Source organism: Anthonomus grandis, chromosome 5, assembly GCF_022605725.1.
Source record: "Anthonomus grandis grandis chromosome 5, icAntGran1.3, whole genome shotgun sequence".
Lineage (NCBI taxonomy): Eukaryota > Metazoa > Arthropoda > Insecta > Coleoptera > Curculionidae > Anthonomus > Anthonomus grandis.
The window spans coordinates 36,067,069-36,086,704 of NC_065550.1; the positions used below are offsets into that span (position 1 = coordinate 36,067,069).

A 19,636-nucleotide genomic window follows, 5' to 3' on the forward strand; every position below is an offset into this window, starting at 1 on the left:
TTCTTTTTAGTATCTGCTTGCCCATGGAGGTGAAATCGATCCTAGACAAGGCCTATCTTTACGCGATATTTGTGATAAACGGACTGTCTCTGGGTATCATTGTCTTCTGTTATACTCAGATTTATTTGAGTTTAGGGTATGAGACCCGAAGGGTGAGCCATAAGGGAGAAATGACTATAGCGAAGAAAATGGCCTTGTTAATTTTTATAGGTGAGTTAAAAATTTAACGCAAATGTAGTCGGAACAACATGAACCGATAAGAGCTCCGTATATATTCATAAGTATTTAATAGTTTTTTTGAATTAATTAGTTAATAACCAAAAACTTATGTATGTGGGTTATTTTAATTATGTGACTATTTTACTGTACAAAAAAGGGGTTTTTTGTCCAAAAAAATCGTCAGTTTGTGCAGGTGTTTTTGATCTTAATTGTTTACATATTAAAGATACAATAATCATGACTGACTGCAGAGAAATTTATATGTAGATGCTGTGCAACTAAAATCGTATAGTAGGTCTTATTGTTGTGCAGTTTGCTGAGATTTTTTAATCAGTTAAATATTACTTGAAATGCCTGAAATGAAATTGAAATTTACTTCAAAATTCCGAAACTTTGAAAAAATTGATTCAATATTCTAAATATTAATTAATTAATATTTAATCTGGGACATTTATCAAGCGACTTCAACTGAACAAACTCTGAAAATCGCTTCAAAGGTCTGGAAATTTTATATATTATTACAAATTTCTGGAAAATATGGAATTTGGAATATTTACGAAATTACTTAAGTTTATTTTACACTTATCGAGTCACAATTAAGGTAAGGGATCTATTTTTGGGAAATGTCCTTATTGGACTCTATTTTTGTTCTTTAAAAGCGTACTGTAAGGTATATTTGTGCCGCATGGAATAGGAAGCATTGCAGACCATTTTTTAAAAAGGAAAAAATGATCTTTTTACAGTTTATTTATCCTGAAAACTCTGATTCATGATAATTGCTAAAAAATTAGGTCTTGTATTATTAACTACGAAACTTGAAATGTTTCTGACATCTTCATGTTTTATTTTAATCCCTTGACGCTATTTCTAACTTAATATTTGTTTTTATTAATTTGGTAATTTTTAACCTAGGTAGCTTATTGGGTCTTTAACATTAAATAATTCACTCAATTATTTATTTTTTTTATTTAGATTTTGCCACATATACCCCAGTAGCGTTTTTCGGACTTTGCGCCCTGGTAGGCTTCCCACTTATCGACATAACGAAATCAAAAATCCTTTTGGTTTTCTTTTATCCGTTAAACTCCTGTGCCAATCCGTACCTGTACGCCCTGATGACCTCCCAGTACAGGCAGGACCTCTATATGATAACTTCCCGGTGAGTAATCGTTCTTTATATATAGATGAATCATATTAAGAAGAAAACAATGAAATGTTTAGGTGCGGAATGTGTAAAAAAAAAGCGCAAAAATACTCTATAAGACAAGATACTCCCAGGGGTAATCCCGCTCCGTTGCTGTCCAAAGACGAGCCGCACCAGTGTTGCCACAATAACAATTGCTGCAGGTTGCAGCCGAATGGCAACGGTGGCGAAAATACTTTTGTTTGAAGTGTTGACAAAAGAAGGAGAATTGTATAAACTCTTTTGCAATTTACGAAAACAGTAACGTGTGGCAACGTTGGAATAACTTTGTTTTTTGTTTAGTATTAACTTTAGTGCAAACTGAATGACACGTTGCCAAAAGTGTAATAAAATAAGTTGTGAATACCAGGGTAAGAGGTTTAATACAAGTAAGAATTTTTTTTTGGTTAAACTGATTCAATTTGAATTCTTGTCAAAAAATTACTGCATTAATATAGTCATGGATTAAAAATAAAACAAAAATAAGAAAATCCTATAGAAGCGTAGGAACAAATAGTTTTATAATCAGAATTGTACCACATTAAATTTTTTTACCTAAAAACAAATTCTTAAGACACTAAATCAAAGTTAGGATTAATCTGTTCTCAGTTTTATTGAGAATTAACTATGCGTATGTTTAATTAATTAAGATTCTAATTAGGAATTCAATTTTTTTAGTTTAATTAGGGCCAATCTTCGATCTCTCTTAACTGCCGGTTTATTTTAGGGAAATGTCCATTTTTCTTTCTTAGAACCGCTACAAGACGGTGCTATTTTAACGAATATATTGTTATATTCAAATATTAAATAAACATTGTTCAATTTGTATTATTGCTATTTTATTAAGTTTTTAGTTCTGTATAACTATATTTCAATAAAAAAGTACCCACAAACCTTTTTTTGTTATTTTCTGCTTTTGAAACCCCACATAAAAAGAAGCCCTAGATCAAAACAAATGACGCTTCTTCTTGACTTTATATGATGATAATTTAAAATTGATGATATGGCAATCAGCAAAATTTACCTCCTCCTCCTCCTCCTATTAAGTTCGATTGCCTACACAGGATTCGAGAAATTCTTGGTAAGCTTGACTATCAAACATTTCTAGATCTGAAAGTATTAGGATTTTAAGATAAAATGACCATAACTCAAAAACCACTCAACATACAGTTCTCAAAATTTGTACACATATTCCTCAATTAAATTCATTAGACACCTATTTCAGCGTTTCTCAAAAAAATGAAAACATTTTGAGTAAAAAAATTATTTTTGAGGAAAATATTTTTTTTTTAATAAAAAATCCAGAAAATGGCCATAACTCAAAAACCACTCAAGTTACAGATCTGAAAATTTGTACACACATTCGTCAATTCAATTCATTAGACACCTATTTCAGCGTTTCTCAAAAAAATTAAAAGATTTTGAGAAAATAATTATTTTTGAGGAAAATTATTTTTTTTTTAATAAAAAATCCAGAAAATGACCATAACTCAAAAACCACTCAAGTTACAGATCTGAAAATTTGTACACACATTCGTCAATTAAATTCATTAGACACCTATTTCAGCGTTTCTCAAAAAAATTAAAAGATTTTGAGAAAAAAATTATTTTTGAGGAAAATTATTTTTTTTTTAATAAAAAATCCAGAAAATGGCCATAATCCAAAAACCACTTAAGTTACAGATCTGAAAATTTGTACACACATTCTTCAATTAAATTCATTAGACACCTATTTCAGCGTTTCTCAAAAAAATTAAAACATTTTTAGTAAAAAATTATTTTTGAGGAAAATGATTTTTTTTTTAATAAAAAATCCAGAAAATGGCCATAATCCAAAAACCACTTAAGTTACAGATCTGAAAATTTGTACACACATTCGTCAATTAAATTCATTAGACACCTATTTCAGCGTTTCTCAAAAAAATTAAAACATTTTGAGTAAAAAAATATTTTTGAGGAAAATTATTTTTTTTTAATAAAAAATCCAGAAAATGGCCATAACTCAAAAACCACTCAACTTACAGATCTGAAAATTTGTACACACATTCGTCAATTAAATTCATTAGACACCTATTTCAGCGTTTCTCAAAAAAATTAAAATATTTTGAGTAAAAAATTATTTTTGAGGAAAATGATTTTTTTTTTAATAAAAAATCCAGAAAATGGCCATAATCCAAAAACCACTTAAGTTACAGATCTGAAAATTTGTACACACATTCGTCAATTAAATTCATTAGACACCTATTTCAGCGTTTCTCAAAAAAATTAAAACATTTTGAGTAAAAAATTATTTTTGAGGAAAATGATTTTTTTTTTAATAAAAAATCCAGAAAATGGCCATAATCCAAAAACCACTTAAGTTACAGATCTGAAAATTTGTACACACATTCGTCAATTAAATTCATTAGACACCTATTTCAGCGTTTCTCAAAAAAATTAAAAGATTTTGAGAAAAAAATTATTTTTGAGGAAAATTATTTTTTTTTTTAATAAAAAATCCAGAAAATGGCCATAATCCAAAAACCACTCAAGCTACAGATCTGAAAATTTGTACACACATTCTTCAATTAAATTCATTAGACACCTATTTCAGCGTTTCTCAAAAAAATTAAAAGATTTTGAGAAAAAAATTATTTTTGAGGAAAATTATTTTTTTTTTTAATAAAAAATCCAGAAAATGGCCATAATCCAAAAACCACTCAAGCTACAGATCTGAAAATTTGTACACACATTCTTCAATTAAATTCATTAGACACCTATTTCAGCGTTTCTCAAAAAAATTAAAAGATTTTGAGAAAAAAATTATTTTTGAGGAAAATTATTTTTTTTTTTAATAAAAAATCCAGAAAATGGCCATAATCCAAAAACCACTCAAGCTACAGATCTGAAAATTTGTACACACATTCTTCAATTAAATTCATTAGACACCTATTTCAGCGTTTCTCAAAAAAATTAAAACATTTTGAGTAAAAAATTATTTTTGAGGAAAATGATTTTTTTTTTAATAAAAAATCCAGAAAATGGCCATAATCCAAAAACCACTTAAGTTACAGATCTGAAAATTTGTACACACATTCGTCAATTAAATTCATTAGACACCTATTTCAGCGTTTCTCAAAAAAATTAAAAGATTTTGAGAAAAAAATTATTTTTGAGGAAAATTATTTTTTTTTTAATAAAAAATCCAGAAAATGGCCATAATCCAAAAACCACTCAAGCTACAGATCTGAAAATTTGTACACACATTCTTCAATTAAATTCATTAGACACCTATTTCAGCGTTTCTCAAAAAAATTAAAACATTTTGAGTAAAAAATTATTTTTGAGGAAAATGATTTTTTTTTTAATAAAAAATCCAGAAAATGGCCATAATCCAAAAACCACTTAAGTTACAGATCTGAAAATTTGTACACACATTCGTCAATTAAATTCATTAGACACCTATTTCAGCGTTTCTCAAAAAAATTAAAAGATTTTGAGAAAAAAATTATTTTTGAGGAAAATTATTTTTTTTTTTAATAAAAAATCCAGAAAATGGCCATAATCCAAAAACCACTCAAGCTACAGATCTGAAAATTTGTACACACATTCTTCAATTAAATTCATTAGACACCTATTTCAGCGTTTCTCAAAAAAATTAAAACATTTTGAGTAAAAAATTATTTTTGAGGAAAATGATTTTTTTTTTAATAAAAAATCCAGAAAATGGCCATAATCCAAAAACCACTTAAGTTACAGATCTGAAAATTTGTACACACATTCGTCAATTAAATTCATTAGACACCTATTTCAGCGTTTCTCAAAAAAATTAAAACATTTTGAGTAAAAAAATATTTTTGAGGAAAATTTTTTTTTTTTAATAAAAAATCCAGAAAATGGCCATAACTCAAAAACCACTCAACTTACAGATCTGAAAATTTGTACACACATTCGTCAATTAAATTCATTAGACACCTATTTCAGCGTTTCTCAAAAAAATTAAAACATTTTGAGTAAAAAATTATTTTTGAGGAAAATGATTTTTTTTTTAATAAAAAATCCAGAAAATGGCCATAATCCAAAAACCACTTAAGTTACAGATCTGAAAATTTGTACACACATTCGTCAATTAAATTCATTAGACACCTATTTCAGCGTTTCTCAAAAAAATTAAAAGATTTTGAGAAAAAAATTATTTTTGAGGAAAATTATTTTTTTTTTAATAAAAAATCCAGAAAATGGCCATAATCCAAAAACCACTTAAGTTACAGATCTGAAAATTTGTACACACATTCTTCAATTAAATTCATTAGACACCTATTTCAGCGTTTCTCAAAAAAATTAAAACATTTTTAGTAAAAAATTATTTTTGAGGAAAATGATTTTTTTTTTAATAAAAAATCCAGAAAATGGCCATAATCCAAAAACCACTTAAGTTACAGATCTGAAAATTTGTACACACATTCGTCAATTAAATTCATTAGACACCTATTTCAGCGTTTCTCAAAAAAATTAAAAGATTTTGAGAAAAAAATTATTTTTGAGGAAAATTATTTTTTTTTTTAATAAAAAATCCAGAAAATGGCCATAATCCAAAAACCACTCAAGCTACAGATCTGAAAATTTGTACACACATTCTTCAATTAAATTCATTAGACACCTATTTCAGCGTTTCTCAAAAAAATTAAAACATTTTGAGTAAAAAAATATTTTTGAGGAAAATTATTTTTTTTTAATAAAAAATCCAGAAAATGGCCATAACTCAAAAACCACTCAACTTACAGATCTGAAAATTTGTACACACATTCTTCAATTAAATTCATTAGACACCTATTTCAGTGTTTCTCAAAAAAATGAAAACATTTTGAGAAAAAAAATATTTTTGAGGAAAAATTTTTTTTTTTAATAAAAAATCCAGAAAATGGCCATAATCCAAAAACCACTTAAGTTACAGATCTGAAAATTTGTACACACATTCGTCAATTAAATTCATTAAACACCTATTTCAGCGTTTCTCAAAAAAATTAAAACATTTTGAGTAAAAAATTATTTTTGAGGAAAATGATTTTTTTTTTAATAAAAAATCCAGAAAATGGCCATAATCCAAAAACCACTTAAGTAACAGATCTGAAAATTTGTACACACATTCTTCAATTAAATTCATTAGACACCTATTTCAGCGTTTCTCAAAAAAATTAAAAGATTTTGAGAAAAAAATTATTTTTGAGGAAAATTATTTTTTTTTTAATAAAAAATCCAGAAAATGGCCATAATCCAAAAACCACTTAAGTTACAGATCTGAAAATTTGTACACACATTCTTCAATTAAATTCATTAGACACCTATTTCAGCGTTTCTCAAAAAAATTAAAAGATTTTGAGAAAAAAATTATTTTTGAGGAAAATTATTTTTTTTTTAATAAAAAATCCAGAAAATGGCCATAATCCAAAAACCACTTAAGTTACAGATCTGAAAATTTGTACACACATTCTTCAATTAAATTCATTAGACACCTATTTCAGCGTTTCTCAAAAAAATTAAAAGATTTTGAGAAAAAAATTATTTTTGAGGAAAATGATTTTTTTTTTAATAAAAAATCCAGAAAATGGCCATAATCCAAAAACCACTTAAGTTACAGATCTGAAAATTTGTACACACATTCGTCAATTAAATTCATTAGACACCTATTTCAGCGTTTCTCAAAAAAATTAAAAGATTTTGAGAAAAAAATTATTTTTGAGGAAAATTATTTTTTTTTTTAATAAAAAATCCAGAAAATGGCCATAATCCAAAAACCACTCAAGCTACAGATCTGAAAATTTGTACACACATTCTTCAATTAAATTCATTAGACACCTATTTCAGCGTTTCTCAAAAAAATTAAAACATTTTGAGTAAAAAATTATTTTTGAGGAAAATGATTTTTTTTTTAATAAAAAATCCAGAAAATGGCCATAATCCAAAAACCACTTAAGTTACAGATCTGAAAATTTGTACACACATTCGTCAATTAAATTCATTAGACACCTATTTCAGCGTTTCTCAAAAAAATTAAAACATTTTGAGTAAAAAAATATTTTTGAGGAAAATTTTTTTTTTTTAATAAAAAATCCAGAAAATGGCCATAACTCAAAAACCACTCAACTTACAGATCTGAAAATTTGTACACACATTCTTCAATTAAATTCATTAGACACCTATTTCAGCGTTTCTCAAAAAAATTAAAAGATTTTGAGAAAAAAATTATTTTTGAGGAAAATTATTTTTTTTTTAATAAAAAATCCAGAAAATGGCCATAATCCAAAAACCACTTAAGTTACAGATCTGAAAATTTGTACACACATTCTTCAATTAAATTCATTAGACACCTATTTCAGCGTTTCTCAAAAAAATTAAAAGATTTTGAGAAAAAAATTATTTTTGAGGAAAATTATTTTTTTTTTAATAAAAAATCCAGAAAATGGCCATAATCCAAAAACCACTTAAGTTACAGATCTGAAAATTTGTACACACATTCTTCAATTAAATTCATTAGACACCTATTTCAGCGTTTCTCAAAAAAATTAAAAGATTTTGAGAAAAAAATTATTTTTGAGGAAAATGATTTTTTTTTTAATAAAAAATCCAGAAAATGGCCATAATCCAAAAACCACTTAAGTTACAGATCTGAAAATTTGTACACACATTCGTCAATTAAATTCATTAGACACCTATTTCAGCGTTTCTCAAAAAAATTAAAAGATTTTGAGAAAAAAATTATTTTTGAGGAAAATTATTTTTTTTTTTAATAAAAAATCCAGAAAATGGCCATAATCCAAAAACCACTCAAGCTACAGATCTGAAAATTTGTACACACATTCTTCAATTAAATTCATTAGACACCTATTTCAGCGTTTCTCAAAAAAATTAAAACATTTTGAGTAAAAAATTATTTTTGAGGAAAATGATTTTTTTTTTAATAAAAAATCCAGAAAATGGCCATAATCCAAAAACCACTTAAGTTACAGATCTGAAAATTTGTACACACATTCGTCAATTAAATTCATTAGACACCTATTTCAGCGTTTCTCAAAAAAATTAAAACATTTTGAGTAAAAAAATATTTTTGAGGAAAATTTTTTTTTTTTAATAAAAAATCCAGAAAATGGCCATAACTCAAAAACCACTCAACTTACAGATCTGAAAATTTGTACACACATTCGTCAATTAAATTCATTAGACACCTATTTCAGCGTTTCTCAAAAAAATTAAAACATTTTGAGTAAAAAATTATTTTTGAGGAAAATGATTTTTTTTTTAATAAAAAATCCAGAAAATGGCCATAATCCAAAAACCACTTAAGTTACAGATCTGAAAATTTGTACACACATTCGTCAATTAAATTCATTAGACACCTATTTCAGCGTTTCTCAAAAAAATTAAAAGATTTTGAGAAAAAAATTATTTTTGAGGAAAATTATTTTTTTTTTAATAAAAAATCCAGAAAATGGCCATAATCCAAAAACCACTTAAGTTACAGATCTGAAAATTTGTACACACATTCTTCAATTAAATTCATTAGACACCTATTTCAGCGTTTCTCAAAAAAATTAAAACATTTTTAGTAAAAAATTATTTTTGAGGAAAATGATTTTTTTTTTAATAAAAAATCCAGAAAATGGCCATAATCCAAAAACCACTTAAGTTACAGATCTGAAAATTTGTACACACATTCGTCAATTAAATTCATTAGACACCTATTTCAGCGTTTCTCAAAAAAATTAAAAGATTTTGAGAAAAAAATTATTTTTGAGGAAAATTATTTTTTTTTTTAATAAAAAATCCAGAAAATGGCCATAATCCAAAAACCACTCAAGCTACAGATCTGAAAATTTGTACACACATTCTTCAATTAAATTCATTAGACACCTATTTCAGCGTTTCTCAAAAAAATTAAAACATTTTGAGTAAAAAAATATTTTTGAGGAAAATTATTTTTTTTTAATAAAAAATCCAGAAAATGGCCATAACTCAAAAACCACTCAACTTACAGATCTGAAAATTTGTACACACATTCTTCAATTAAATTCATTAGACACCTATTTCAGTGTTTCTCAAAAAAATGAAAACATTTTGAGAAAAAAAATATTTTTGAGGAAAAATTTTTTTTTTTAATAAAAAATCCAGAAAATGGCCATAATCCAAAAACCACTTAAGTTACAGATCTGAAAATTTGTACACACATTCGTCAATTAAATTCATTAAACACCTATTTCAGCGTTTCTCAAAAAAATTAAAACATTTTGAGTAAAAAATTATTTTTGAGGAAAATGATTTTTTTTTTAATAAAAAATCCAGAAAATGGCCATAATCCAAAAACCACTTAAGTAACAGATCTGAAAATTTGTACACACATTCTTCAATTAAATTCATTAGACACCTATTTCAGCGTTTCTCAAAAAAATTAAAAGATTTTGAGAAAAAAATTATTTTTGAGGAAAATTATTTTTTTTTTAATAAAAAATCCAGAAAATGGCCATAATCCAAAAACCACTTAAGTTACAGATCTGAAAATTTGTACACACATTCTTCAATTAAATTCATTAGACACCTATTTCAGCGTTTCTCAAAAAAATTAAAAGATTTTGAGAAAAAAATTATTTTTGAGGAAAATTATTTTTTTTTTAATAAAAAATCTAGAAAATGGCCATAATCCAAAAACCACTTAAGTTACAGATCTGAAAATTTGTACACACATTCTTCAATTAAATTCATTAGACACCTATTGCAGCGTTTCTCAAAAAAATTAAAACATTTTTAGTAAAAAATTATTTTTGAGGAAAATGATTTTTTTTTTAATAAAAAATCCAGAAAATGGCCATAATCCAAAAACCACTCAAGCTACAGATCTGAAAATTTGTACACACATTCTTCAATTAAATTCATTAGACACCTATTTCAGCGTTTCTCAAAAAAATTAAAACATTTTGAGTAAAAAATTATTTTTGAGGAAAATTTTTTTTTTTTAATAAAAAATCCAGAAAATGGCCATAACTCAAAAACCACTCAACTTACAGATCTGAAAATTTGTACACACATTCTTCAATTAAATTCATTAGACACCTATTTCAGTGTTTCTCAAAAAAATGAAAACATTTTGAGTAAAAAATTATTTTTGAGGAAAATGATTTTTTTTTTAATAAAAAATCCAGAAAATGGCCATAACTTAAAAGCACTCAACTTACAGATCTGAAAATTTGTACACACATTCTTCAATTAAATTCATTAGACACCTATTTCAGCGTTTCTCAAAAAAATGAAAACATTTTGAGTAAAAAATTATTTTTGAGGAAAATGATTTTTTTTTTAATAAAAAATCCAGAAAATGGCCATAATCCAAAAACCACTCAAGCTACAGATCTGAAAATTTGTACACACATTCTTCAATTAAATTCATTAGACACCTATTTCAGCGTTTCTCAAAAAAATGAAAACATTTTGAGTAAAAAATTATTTTTGAGGAAAATGATTTTTTTTTAATAAAAAAATCCAGAAATGGCCATAACTCAAAAATCACTCAAGCTACAGATCTGAAAATTTGTACACACATTCGTCAATTAAATTCATTAGACACCTATTTCAGCGTTTCTCAAAAAAATTAAAACATTTTGAGTAAAAAATTATTTTAGAGGAATTTTTTTTTTTAATAAAAAATCCAGAAAATGGTCATAACTCAAGAACCACTCAAGCTACAGATCTGAAAATTTGTACACACATTCATCAATTAAATTCATTAGACACCTATTTCAGCGTTTCTAAAAAAAATTAAAAGATTTTGAGAAAAAAATTATTTTTGAGAAAAACGATTTTTTTTTAATAAAAAATCCAGAAAATGGCCATAACTCAAAAACCACTCAAGTTACAGTTCCGAAAGTTTGTACACATAATCCTCAATCAATTTCATTGGACACCTAAATCAGCGTTTCTCAAATAAACCACAAATTGTTTAGTTAAAAGAAAATAGTTAAACAGCAATATACAGGGCATCAACTACTCTTTTTCTAAGCATTTCATTATAAATATCGTCATCATAAGACATTATCTTATAAGGGCTTAAAATGGTAAATTAACTCTTATCGAATGCAAAAATTAAAAAAGAAAAACCCTTACCAAGCATTTTATCATAAGCCGCATCTCCCCGTCACCGCCAACCTGTCTAACGCTAACATTTCCTCATCTGTTTTATCCTTGCCGACATCTTTCGTCACTTTTAACTTATCAATAAGCTTTTGCCAGTCTGGCGGTTCACCTTCGGATTCCTCGTCTGTTTCCGCTGCCTCTTTCTCCCACAATTTCAAAAATAACGGATGTTGTCTCCTTCCGCTACACATGGCGCAATTAATTTTCAACTTCGTATGATTCACTTTGGTGTCGTATTTGTAGAAGTGCAAGTTGACAATTTTAATCCTTAAATCCGTTTCCAGGGTGATGAACTCATCGAATTTCGTCTTGTGCTCCCGATGTTTCGCCGAGTTGTCGAATATTAAACAAACGTCACAAAAACGCGAACATAACCTAAAAAAAATACCAAGCAATATATTCGGAATAGTAATAATAGTTTATTAGCAGAAAATAAATAATACAGAATTTACATATAAAATATATTACAATATTTCTCTACTACCCATTACTCAGTTGGTAAATTCGAGTCAATACTAGTTCTTGAATGCCTAGAAATAAAACTTCATCCAAATATACATTGAATTAGGTCTACAACCAATATAATTATACAATCCGCTAAGTATTTAATATAATGTGTCTGCAGCTATATCAAGATTAAAAATTACTTAATACGTCGTCGAAAATAGACAATCCCACTTCGATAATGATGACAAAATAGATATACATACATATATTTTAAACCATAGGATTCTATAATTACTGTTTATTATAATAATGCAAAATGGAGTTAGAACTGTGTGATGTTTTTGGTGACCATAAATACTTTGAAATTAGGTTGTGTACCGTCCTTACGTCATGGCAGCTATATAATCTCTCCCGATAGAGTGGAATTTGAGAGAAAACAGAAGGAAAGAAATAATAAATAAATCAAACGCATGTTAAAAAAATTTATTTATTTATTGAGAATTTTGGTATTTGAATAGATTAACCTGTTTTAAATGAGTATTTGTAAGCGACGTACATGCTCGCAATTCGGTTCTATAAGCCCAAACGCTGCCGTATCCTCTTCCGTAAACAGCAACATCGCTATATCCGTCTAGTAAATAGCGGCCTTTACACGTAACGTTTTATTAACCGCGCGTCTGTCGAACGCGCGATTGCTCGCATGCAAAATTGGACGATCAAAACTGTGGCTCAAAAAAACTCGTAATTTACCAAGAAACTCTTGCCTTTGGTTAAAACTGTTTGGAATGAATAGCGAGCGTAAATCCTTACGTGTAAAGGATAAATCGCGCGCGATTACGTGGCGCGTGGAACGAGACGTGAAATTCGTATTGTAATAGCGGCTAGTAGTTATTAGCAGTCGTGATTGCAAATCCGAAAGTATTATAAGTAAATAACTTCCATAGATTTTTGGTCTTTTTATTGTAAATTTAATTAACAAATGTATTCTAGGTAATAGATAGGTAGTTTATACTTAGAGAAAAAAATTATAAATATAGATAAATAACTCGAGTACATTTCTATGGCATGAAGGAACACTTTTAACGTATTGCGTTAAATTGGTAAGCAATTTGTAGCACGCACGTTTCGCATATTTTTGTTTTGAACATCAGTAAAAAAATCAGACAAAATAAGATTTTTTGGTTCATTTGAACACAAAAAGACGTTTGAGGGAAGCGTGTTTTATAAAGAATATCTATTTAAACCCAAAAATAAAAAATGAATCTAACCTTGGATAATATCATAAACGTTGGCACAAAAATCAATGACAAAATTACTTACTTATAGAAATTTTACAAAACATCAAGTAATTCCATCAATTTTCAAGGAATTCCAAAAAATTTGAACGACTTCAAAGTAATTCCACGGACTTCCATGCATTTGTACACCATAATTCCAAGGTGGTTTACCCCTCGTGCTGAACCAAATTTTGCCTTAAGACTTGATAAATATCAATATACCGAAGACTACCGCTTTCAACCCCCTTTTTTTGACAAATTAGCTCTTTAACACTGAAAGTCGTATGTCTCTAAATGTCAGCGTTTTCAAAATACAGAAAACTACCCATTCCTCCTGCTAAGAGCAAATTATTTTAGCTTGTCCTTAGCTATCTAACATTAAAAACTGCATCTCTCTAGATAATACCGTGTACCGTTCTCCAGAAGCAAACACTAAACTTTTTACCCCTTCTAGGAGTTGAATCGGGTCAACCCTATAAAAAAAATGCAAAGTTGTTCTGATTCAGTTCACAATCAGATTCCACTCCGAACAAACATGCATACAATGCAAGTTAAATAAAATCTTTAGTAAAACGAAATTTGGCAAAAAATATTTCATTAATTCATTAATTACGGGCCCTTATACAAACATCTCAAGCAACACATCATATATTATTATCGTTTATTAAACTGTAGAATATACGTATATCATATAGTATTCTGTTTATAAAAGGAAGACAATTTAAAAAAATCGACACGGGATTTACATATCTAATTTTTAAACTCGATTACCACAACTCAAACGTTTGATTAAATTCTTCTGAAAAATCACGGTTTTCGTCCAAAAAAATCACGGATATTATCCAATCTAATAACGCTGTTTTTATACTAAATATTTATAAATAAAATTATATCAAATCTAAATAGACAGTGTTATTAAATTAAATATTGAATATAAATTTTCTGTAAAAAACATTGTTTTTCATCAACACAACCCTTACCCCCAGTAAGAAATTTTTTTGAAAAATCAGCGTTTTTTCTCTATAAAATCCAATCTAATAGCACTGTTTTTGTATTAAATATTTATTAATATACAGGGTGTCCCATTAAGAATGTTCCTCAGCTGTATCTCAGGCCCGAATAATCATAGAGCGTTGAAAAAAAAAATTAGTATAAAAGTGGCCCAAAAAAAATAGCTGAAAAATATTTTGAAGTTCATTGGTCAACCGCTAGAGGACGTTCTAGCTTAGATTTTGGAGCCATCTCGTAAAAACATGTTGGCTCTTATAACCAGAGGCACCTCTTCTAATAATGCTGGGAGCTCATTTCTTAAAAATCCAAGATATCGTTCTCCAGTTAGGCTCTCATCAAATAAAAATGGACCTTTAACCTGAGATCCTATTACACCGCACCAGACATTAACACTCCACCTTCCCTGATGCTGGATCTCGCGTATCCAACGAGGGTTAGTTTCAGACCAATAGTGCATATTATGTCTGTTAACTCCTCCGTCACTATTGAACGTTGCTTCTGTCTGTCCATAAAATTTCGTTGAGAAAATTTGGATTTTCGAGAAACATATTCTCCATCCAATGACTAGTCTTTTAGATTTAATGCCTGGTGGATGTGATTAATGTTCAATGGATGAAATCTATATGCAAAAAAAATTAAATTAAGTAAGAGTTAAATAAGTTTCCAACACGAGGGTGTTTTAAAAAAAACTTTTATTATGACAGGGTGTGACCGACTTACAAGACATACGAGCAAAGAGTTGTTAAACAATAGGTTACATGAGAATATATAAGCTTAAAGTGATTACAAAGCATAATAAATTGAATATAAAGCATAAGATAAATAATTAATTAATAAGCATATTTAAATATACAGGTCGTCAAAATTATACATATAACTCCTCCCGCCTAAGACGAAAACAACAGGGATGAAGGGCTGTTTTCGGATTTACCATTGGTAGGGTTGTTAGCTTCTTCTTCTTTTTCTTCTTTCTTCTTAATTAGGAGTTCGTATACTGCAAAGGCAATAGTAAAAACAATTAGCAATAAACCAAGGGTAGTAGCGAAACTCCAAGTAATAGGGTGGACTGGGTCGTCATCTTCCGGAATGGTCTTCAGTAGTTTAGCTTGTTCCTGTAGTCTTTGGACATGGTTGAAATCAATGGAATCTAGTTGAATAACATCGGAGTGAAGTTTAAATTCAATATTGTCGAAATTAATTTTTGGTAGATAGAAAGGGCTGCTTTCTACAGTGTCTTCCTTGTTCATTAATTTGGATCCAAGTAGACTAATACCACAATTATAAGGTATAGAAATTAGGCTTGGTTCTGTCACGAAGAGGATTTCTTTATTCTGGCACAGCTTCTGGATTTTAATCTTGGTAGAAGTAGGTATTACCAAAATATGTTGATTGGTAATAGGGCGTATAATTGGTATGGTTACATTTACATTGAGTAGTTGGCATTTCGTCATCTCAGCTTTCTTGATGAGGGTAGTAACACAATCATTGAGTTCTGGATTTAAAGCATCTCGGCATATGTAGAGGTTTTCAATCTTGGGACAAGCTTCATCTTGGTATTGTTGTGAATAAGTGCCCGTCAAAAGGTAGGGTGATTTGGGTACAATTAAGGATTGGTTTATAGGAACTGAGAACAGGTGAAACAATTCAAATGATTCTTTTACGAATATTGGAAAATGAATTGCAAAAATTATTTTATTTTTTGAAAAGCTGACTTGTAGTCCTGCTAATTGATAATAGTAATTAAGGTCCTCTAACATTAATATTTTATCTGTACCATAAAGGGTAGATAAATTTGAAACTATTAGTTCTAGTTGAGAAGCTGACAGTATTGTGCTGTGCAGGGTATTTAATTTTGCAAATGAGATTGCATCTTCAATGTTATCTAAAATTGTTATAAAACTTTGACAGTTAATAACTATATGGTTTATAGTATTTTGTAATTTTAGGAGTATTGAAATATCCGTTATTGTTTTGTTCATTTGATTTTCAAATTGATTAACATGTGCCTGTAAAGATTTTTGATTTTTATTTAATATGCTTATAGTATTGTTGTAATTATTGATTAATTCTTTAGTTAAAGACATTTGTAAATTTAATTCCTTTTTATAAGTATTTTGATTATTACGTAATTCTTGAATAGCTTTTTCGTAGCGCTCTCCATCATCTGAGTCCAGAGTACCAAATAACCATTTTGAGGTTTTTCCTACGACGTTTAATAGTCCACGTTTCGTTCTATGCGGTTTGATATTATTTAATTTAATTTTTATTTCATTAATTAAATATTTTGCGTGCGTAAGCAAATTAAAAGTATTTATATGATGCATTAACATTAAATTGATTATATTGGTATTATTGCAAGAAGCATTTAAAATATTATAAGCGTTTTCTAAATTATTAAGTTCTAACAATAAGGGTTCTAAGTCTATAAAATTTATAAATGTATGCTTATTTTCTATTACTCGTGCATTACCAAGGTGGAATGGGAGTAAGGGCGTATTTATAGGGGTGACTGATAAGTCGTTCTTAGTCTGATCCGTCATCTGTTGTGTCGGTGCAGTTATCAGTAGTGCGATATATGTCATCATCAGGGGGTTCATTTTCCTGCGGAAAAGAAAGTCTTTTAGGTTTTTGAATCTGTGATTTATGTATGACTTTCTTTTTATTTGAAATTACTTTAGTTCCGATATCTTTCTTTACAATTTCTATTTTCTTTCTAGGTTTATCTTTTGATCTATGAGCTTGTTTGTCATTTACATAAATTTTACTACCAGAGGGAATGTCAACGGGGTTTTCACGTTTTTCATTTTGTTTTTGGTTTTGTTTTATTTTAGTATTTAGGGATGTTTTAAATATATTGTCATATATTATTTTTAGGCGTTCTCTTCGATCAGTGATGTATTTATTGAGAATTATTTCATCAGTTAAATCGAAGGGGTCTAAAGATTTTACACGGCCATTGATGATGTCAAATGGTCTCTGTTTTGTAACACTATGATATGCAAGATTATAGCCTATTACTGCGTATAACATAAGTTGCTTGGTAGAGGCATTGGGTTCTTTTAGTTTTAAAACTCTAAATAAATCTATAAGGGTTGAATGGACTCTTTCAATAGGGCTATTACTGTTTGAATTACCGGGGGTGGTAAAGTGTATTTTTATATTATGTAATTTGCAAAAATCAATCAATAGTGATGTTTTAAATTCGGTACCATTATCGCAAGTAATTTGTTGTGGTAAACCGTGATGACTAATAAAAGTACATATATTATCTAGCACAATAGTTGCTGTGCAACTTGGTTCTAATGGGTATGCTTGAGTATATCTAGAAAATACGTCTATTATTGTAAGAAATTTTGTGTTACAAATTTGAAAGGTGTCTATGTGAATAGATTCTAAAGGTTCAGAGGGTGTAGGTGTCAAAGCAAATTTAATTTTAGGTGGATGTCTATCGTATTTAGCTTGCTGACAAATTTCGCAATTATTAATATATTCTGTCAAATCATTCTTCATATTTGGCCAGTAATATAATGTTTTTAGGGACATCAAGCATTCGTTTATTCCTCTATGACAAGTTTTCTCATGGTGGTTAGTTATTAGTTTTAATTGCATATCCTTATCTATTATATCATTTAAAAATAATTTTGTCATGATAAGTTTATAAGAATTATGTCTAAACGTATTGGGTAGTATTACACTTATTTTATAATCTAAATCATTAATTTCCGATTTCATAATGTAGATACAATGTACTACTTTTGGATTTACATATTCTTTAAAGAATTTTATAATTTCTTGTTCATAATTATTTGTTAATGTTAAGTGATACCTATTTTTATTATTAAAATGAATAGTTTTTAAAACGTTAAATTTTTCATTGGATTTTTGTGTAATAATGATTTGATTTGTGTAAGTGTTCAAACAGTTCTCTGTTGTGGGTATATTTAGTATTGGATCTTCATTTGCTGAATGGACTGTATTTCCATCAGATTGTTGATTTTGAATATTTTGAGTATTTTGAATATTTTGAAGGTTAAATGGGGGTCTAATTTGAATGTCTGATATTATGTGGATTTTCTTTTTGGTTGGGTCAAATATATTTTCTAATTGATCTAGTTCTTCAATTGTTACATTTTCTGATTCATTAGATAGGTATTGATTTATATCATCTGAGATATCGCCAGGGTTTCCTGAAAGTGATTGATTTTCTATTACATTAATCTCTATGCGGGATAGTGCGTCTGCGTTAGTATTTTGGGTTCCCTTTTTATATTTTACATCATAGTCAAATTCCTCTAATTTAAGTCTCCATCTTACGAGACGTGAATTTGGTTCTTTCATATTAAATAAATATTGTAAAGGTTTGTGGTCAGTGATGATAGTAAATTTTCTTCCAAAAAGATATGGTCGAAAGTATTTAGTTGCCCAAACAATAGCAAGGAGTTCCTTTTCTATTGTTGAATAATTAAGTTCTGCGGGGTTTAGTGTCCTAGATGCGTAAGCAATAGGTAGATCTGAGCCTATTGTTCCTTGGCTAAGTACAGCTCCTATAGCAACATTGGAAGCATCTGTCGTAAGTAAGAATGGTTTCTCAAAGTTGGGATATTGAAGTATTGGGTCGTTGCATAGTATGTTTTTACATATATTAAAAGCTTCAACGTATTCTGGTGTCAAATTTATTGTAGCTCCCTTTTTTAGACATTTTGTAAATGGTTTAGTTAATTTAGCGAATCCTTTTATAAATCTTCGGTAATAACCTAGCAATCCTAGAAAAGATTTTATTTCTTTTGCTGTTTTTGGAATTGGAAATTTTTGTATTGCGTCAATTTTCTTGGGGTTTGGTTTTATGCCATTTCTAGTTATTACGTGTCCTAAAAATTCTACTTCGATTCTAAGGAATTCGGATTTGTCTAATTGAATTTTTAATTTTGCGTCTCTAAGTTTTTCGAAAACGTATTTTAGGTGTTTTATGTGTTCTTCAAGGCTTGTAGAGAACACGATAATGTCGTCCATATAAACTAAGCAAAATTTTCCTTGTATATCTCTTAGAATATTATCCATTATTCTTTGGAAGGTTGCCGGCGCGTTTTTTAAACCAAATGGCATTCGAACATATTCGTAATGTCCATTTTCTACTGTAAAAGCGGTTTTTTCAATTGAATTAGGAGACATTTCTATTTGATGAAAGCCGGATGATAGATCAATTGTTGAGAAATAAGTACACCGTCCTAATTTATCTAAGATATCGTTAATATTGGGTAAAGGGTAACGATCGTCTATAGTTTTGGAATTTACATTTCGGTAGTCGTTTACTATTCTCCATTTTTGTTTTCCACTGGAGTCT

General features: G+C 28.3%; 2 protein-coding genes across 7 annotated transcripts in view; one reads left to right on the forward strand and one right to left on the reverse strand.

Annotated features, from left to right (window-relative positions):
• Window positions 1–2,230, forward strand: part of LOC126736226 (follicle-stimulating hormone receptor-like) — a 30,643-nt gene extending 28,413 nt beyond the window's left edge. For all 4 annotated transcript variants that reach the window (XM_050440486.1, XM_050440488.1, XM_050440489.1 and 1 more), the window contains exons 14-16: window positions 11–210; window positions 1,192–1,378; window positions 1,441–2,230. In XM_050440486.1, the coding sequence (XP_050296443.1) occupies window positions 11–210; window positions 1,192–1,378; window positions 1,441–1,609 (556 nt within the window). In that variant the 3' untranslated portion in view covers window positions 1,610–2,230. The remainder of the gene's footprint in view (window positions 1–10; window positions 211–1,191; window positions 1,379–1,440) is intronic.
• Window positions 1–19,636, reverse strand: part of LOC126736227 (uncharacterized) — a 71,302-nt gene that overhangs the window by 39,499 nt on the left and 12,167 nt on the right. Inside the window, exons 10-11 of one of the 3 annotated variants that reach the window (XR_007660635.1) lie at window positions 11,531–11,935; window positions 2,427–2,512 (exon numbers count right to left, since the gene is read on the reverse strand). Coding sequence is in view for 1 of the 3 variants with exons in the window: in XM_050440490.1 (XP_050296447.1) it covers window positions 11,542–11,935 (394 nt within the window). In the remaining 2 variants the exon portion in view is untranslated. Of the gene's footprint in view, window positions 1–2,296; window positions 2,513–11,530; window positions 11,936–19,636 lie in introns of all 3 variants that reach the window. The other 2 variants (XR_007660634.1, XM_050440490.1) reach the window with 2 other exon arrangements.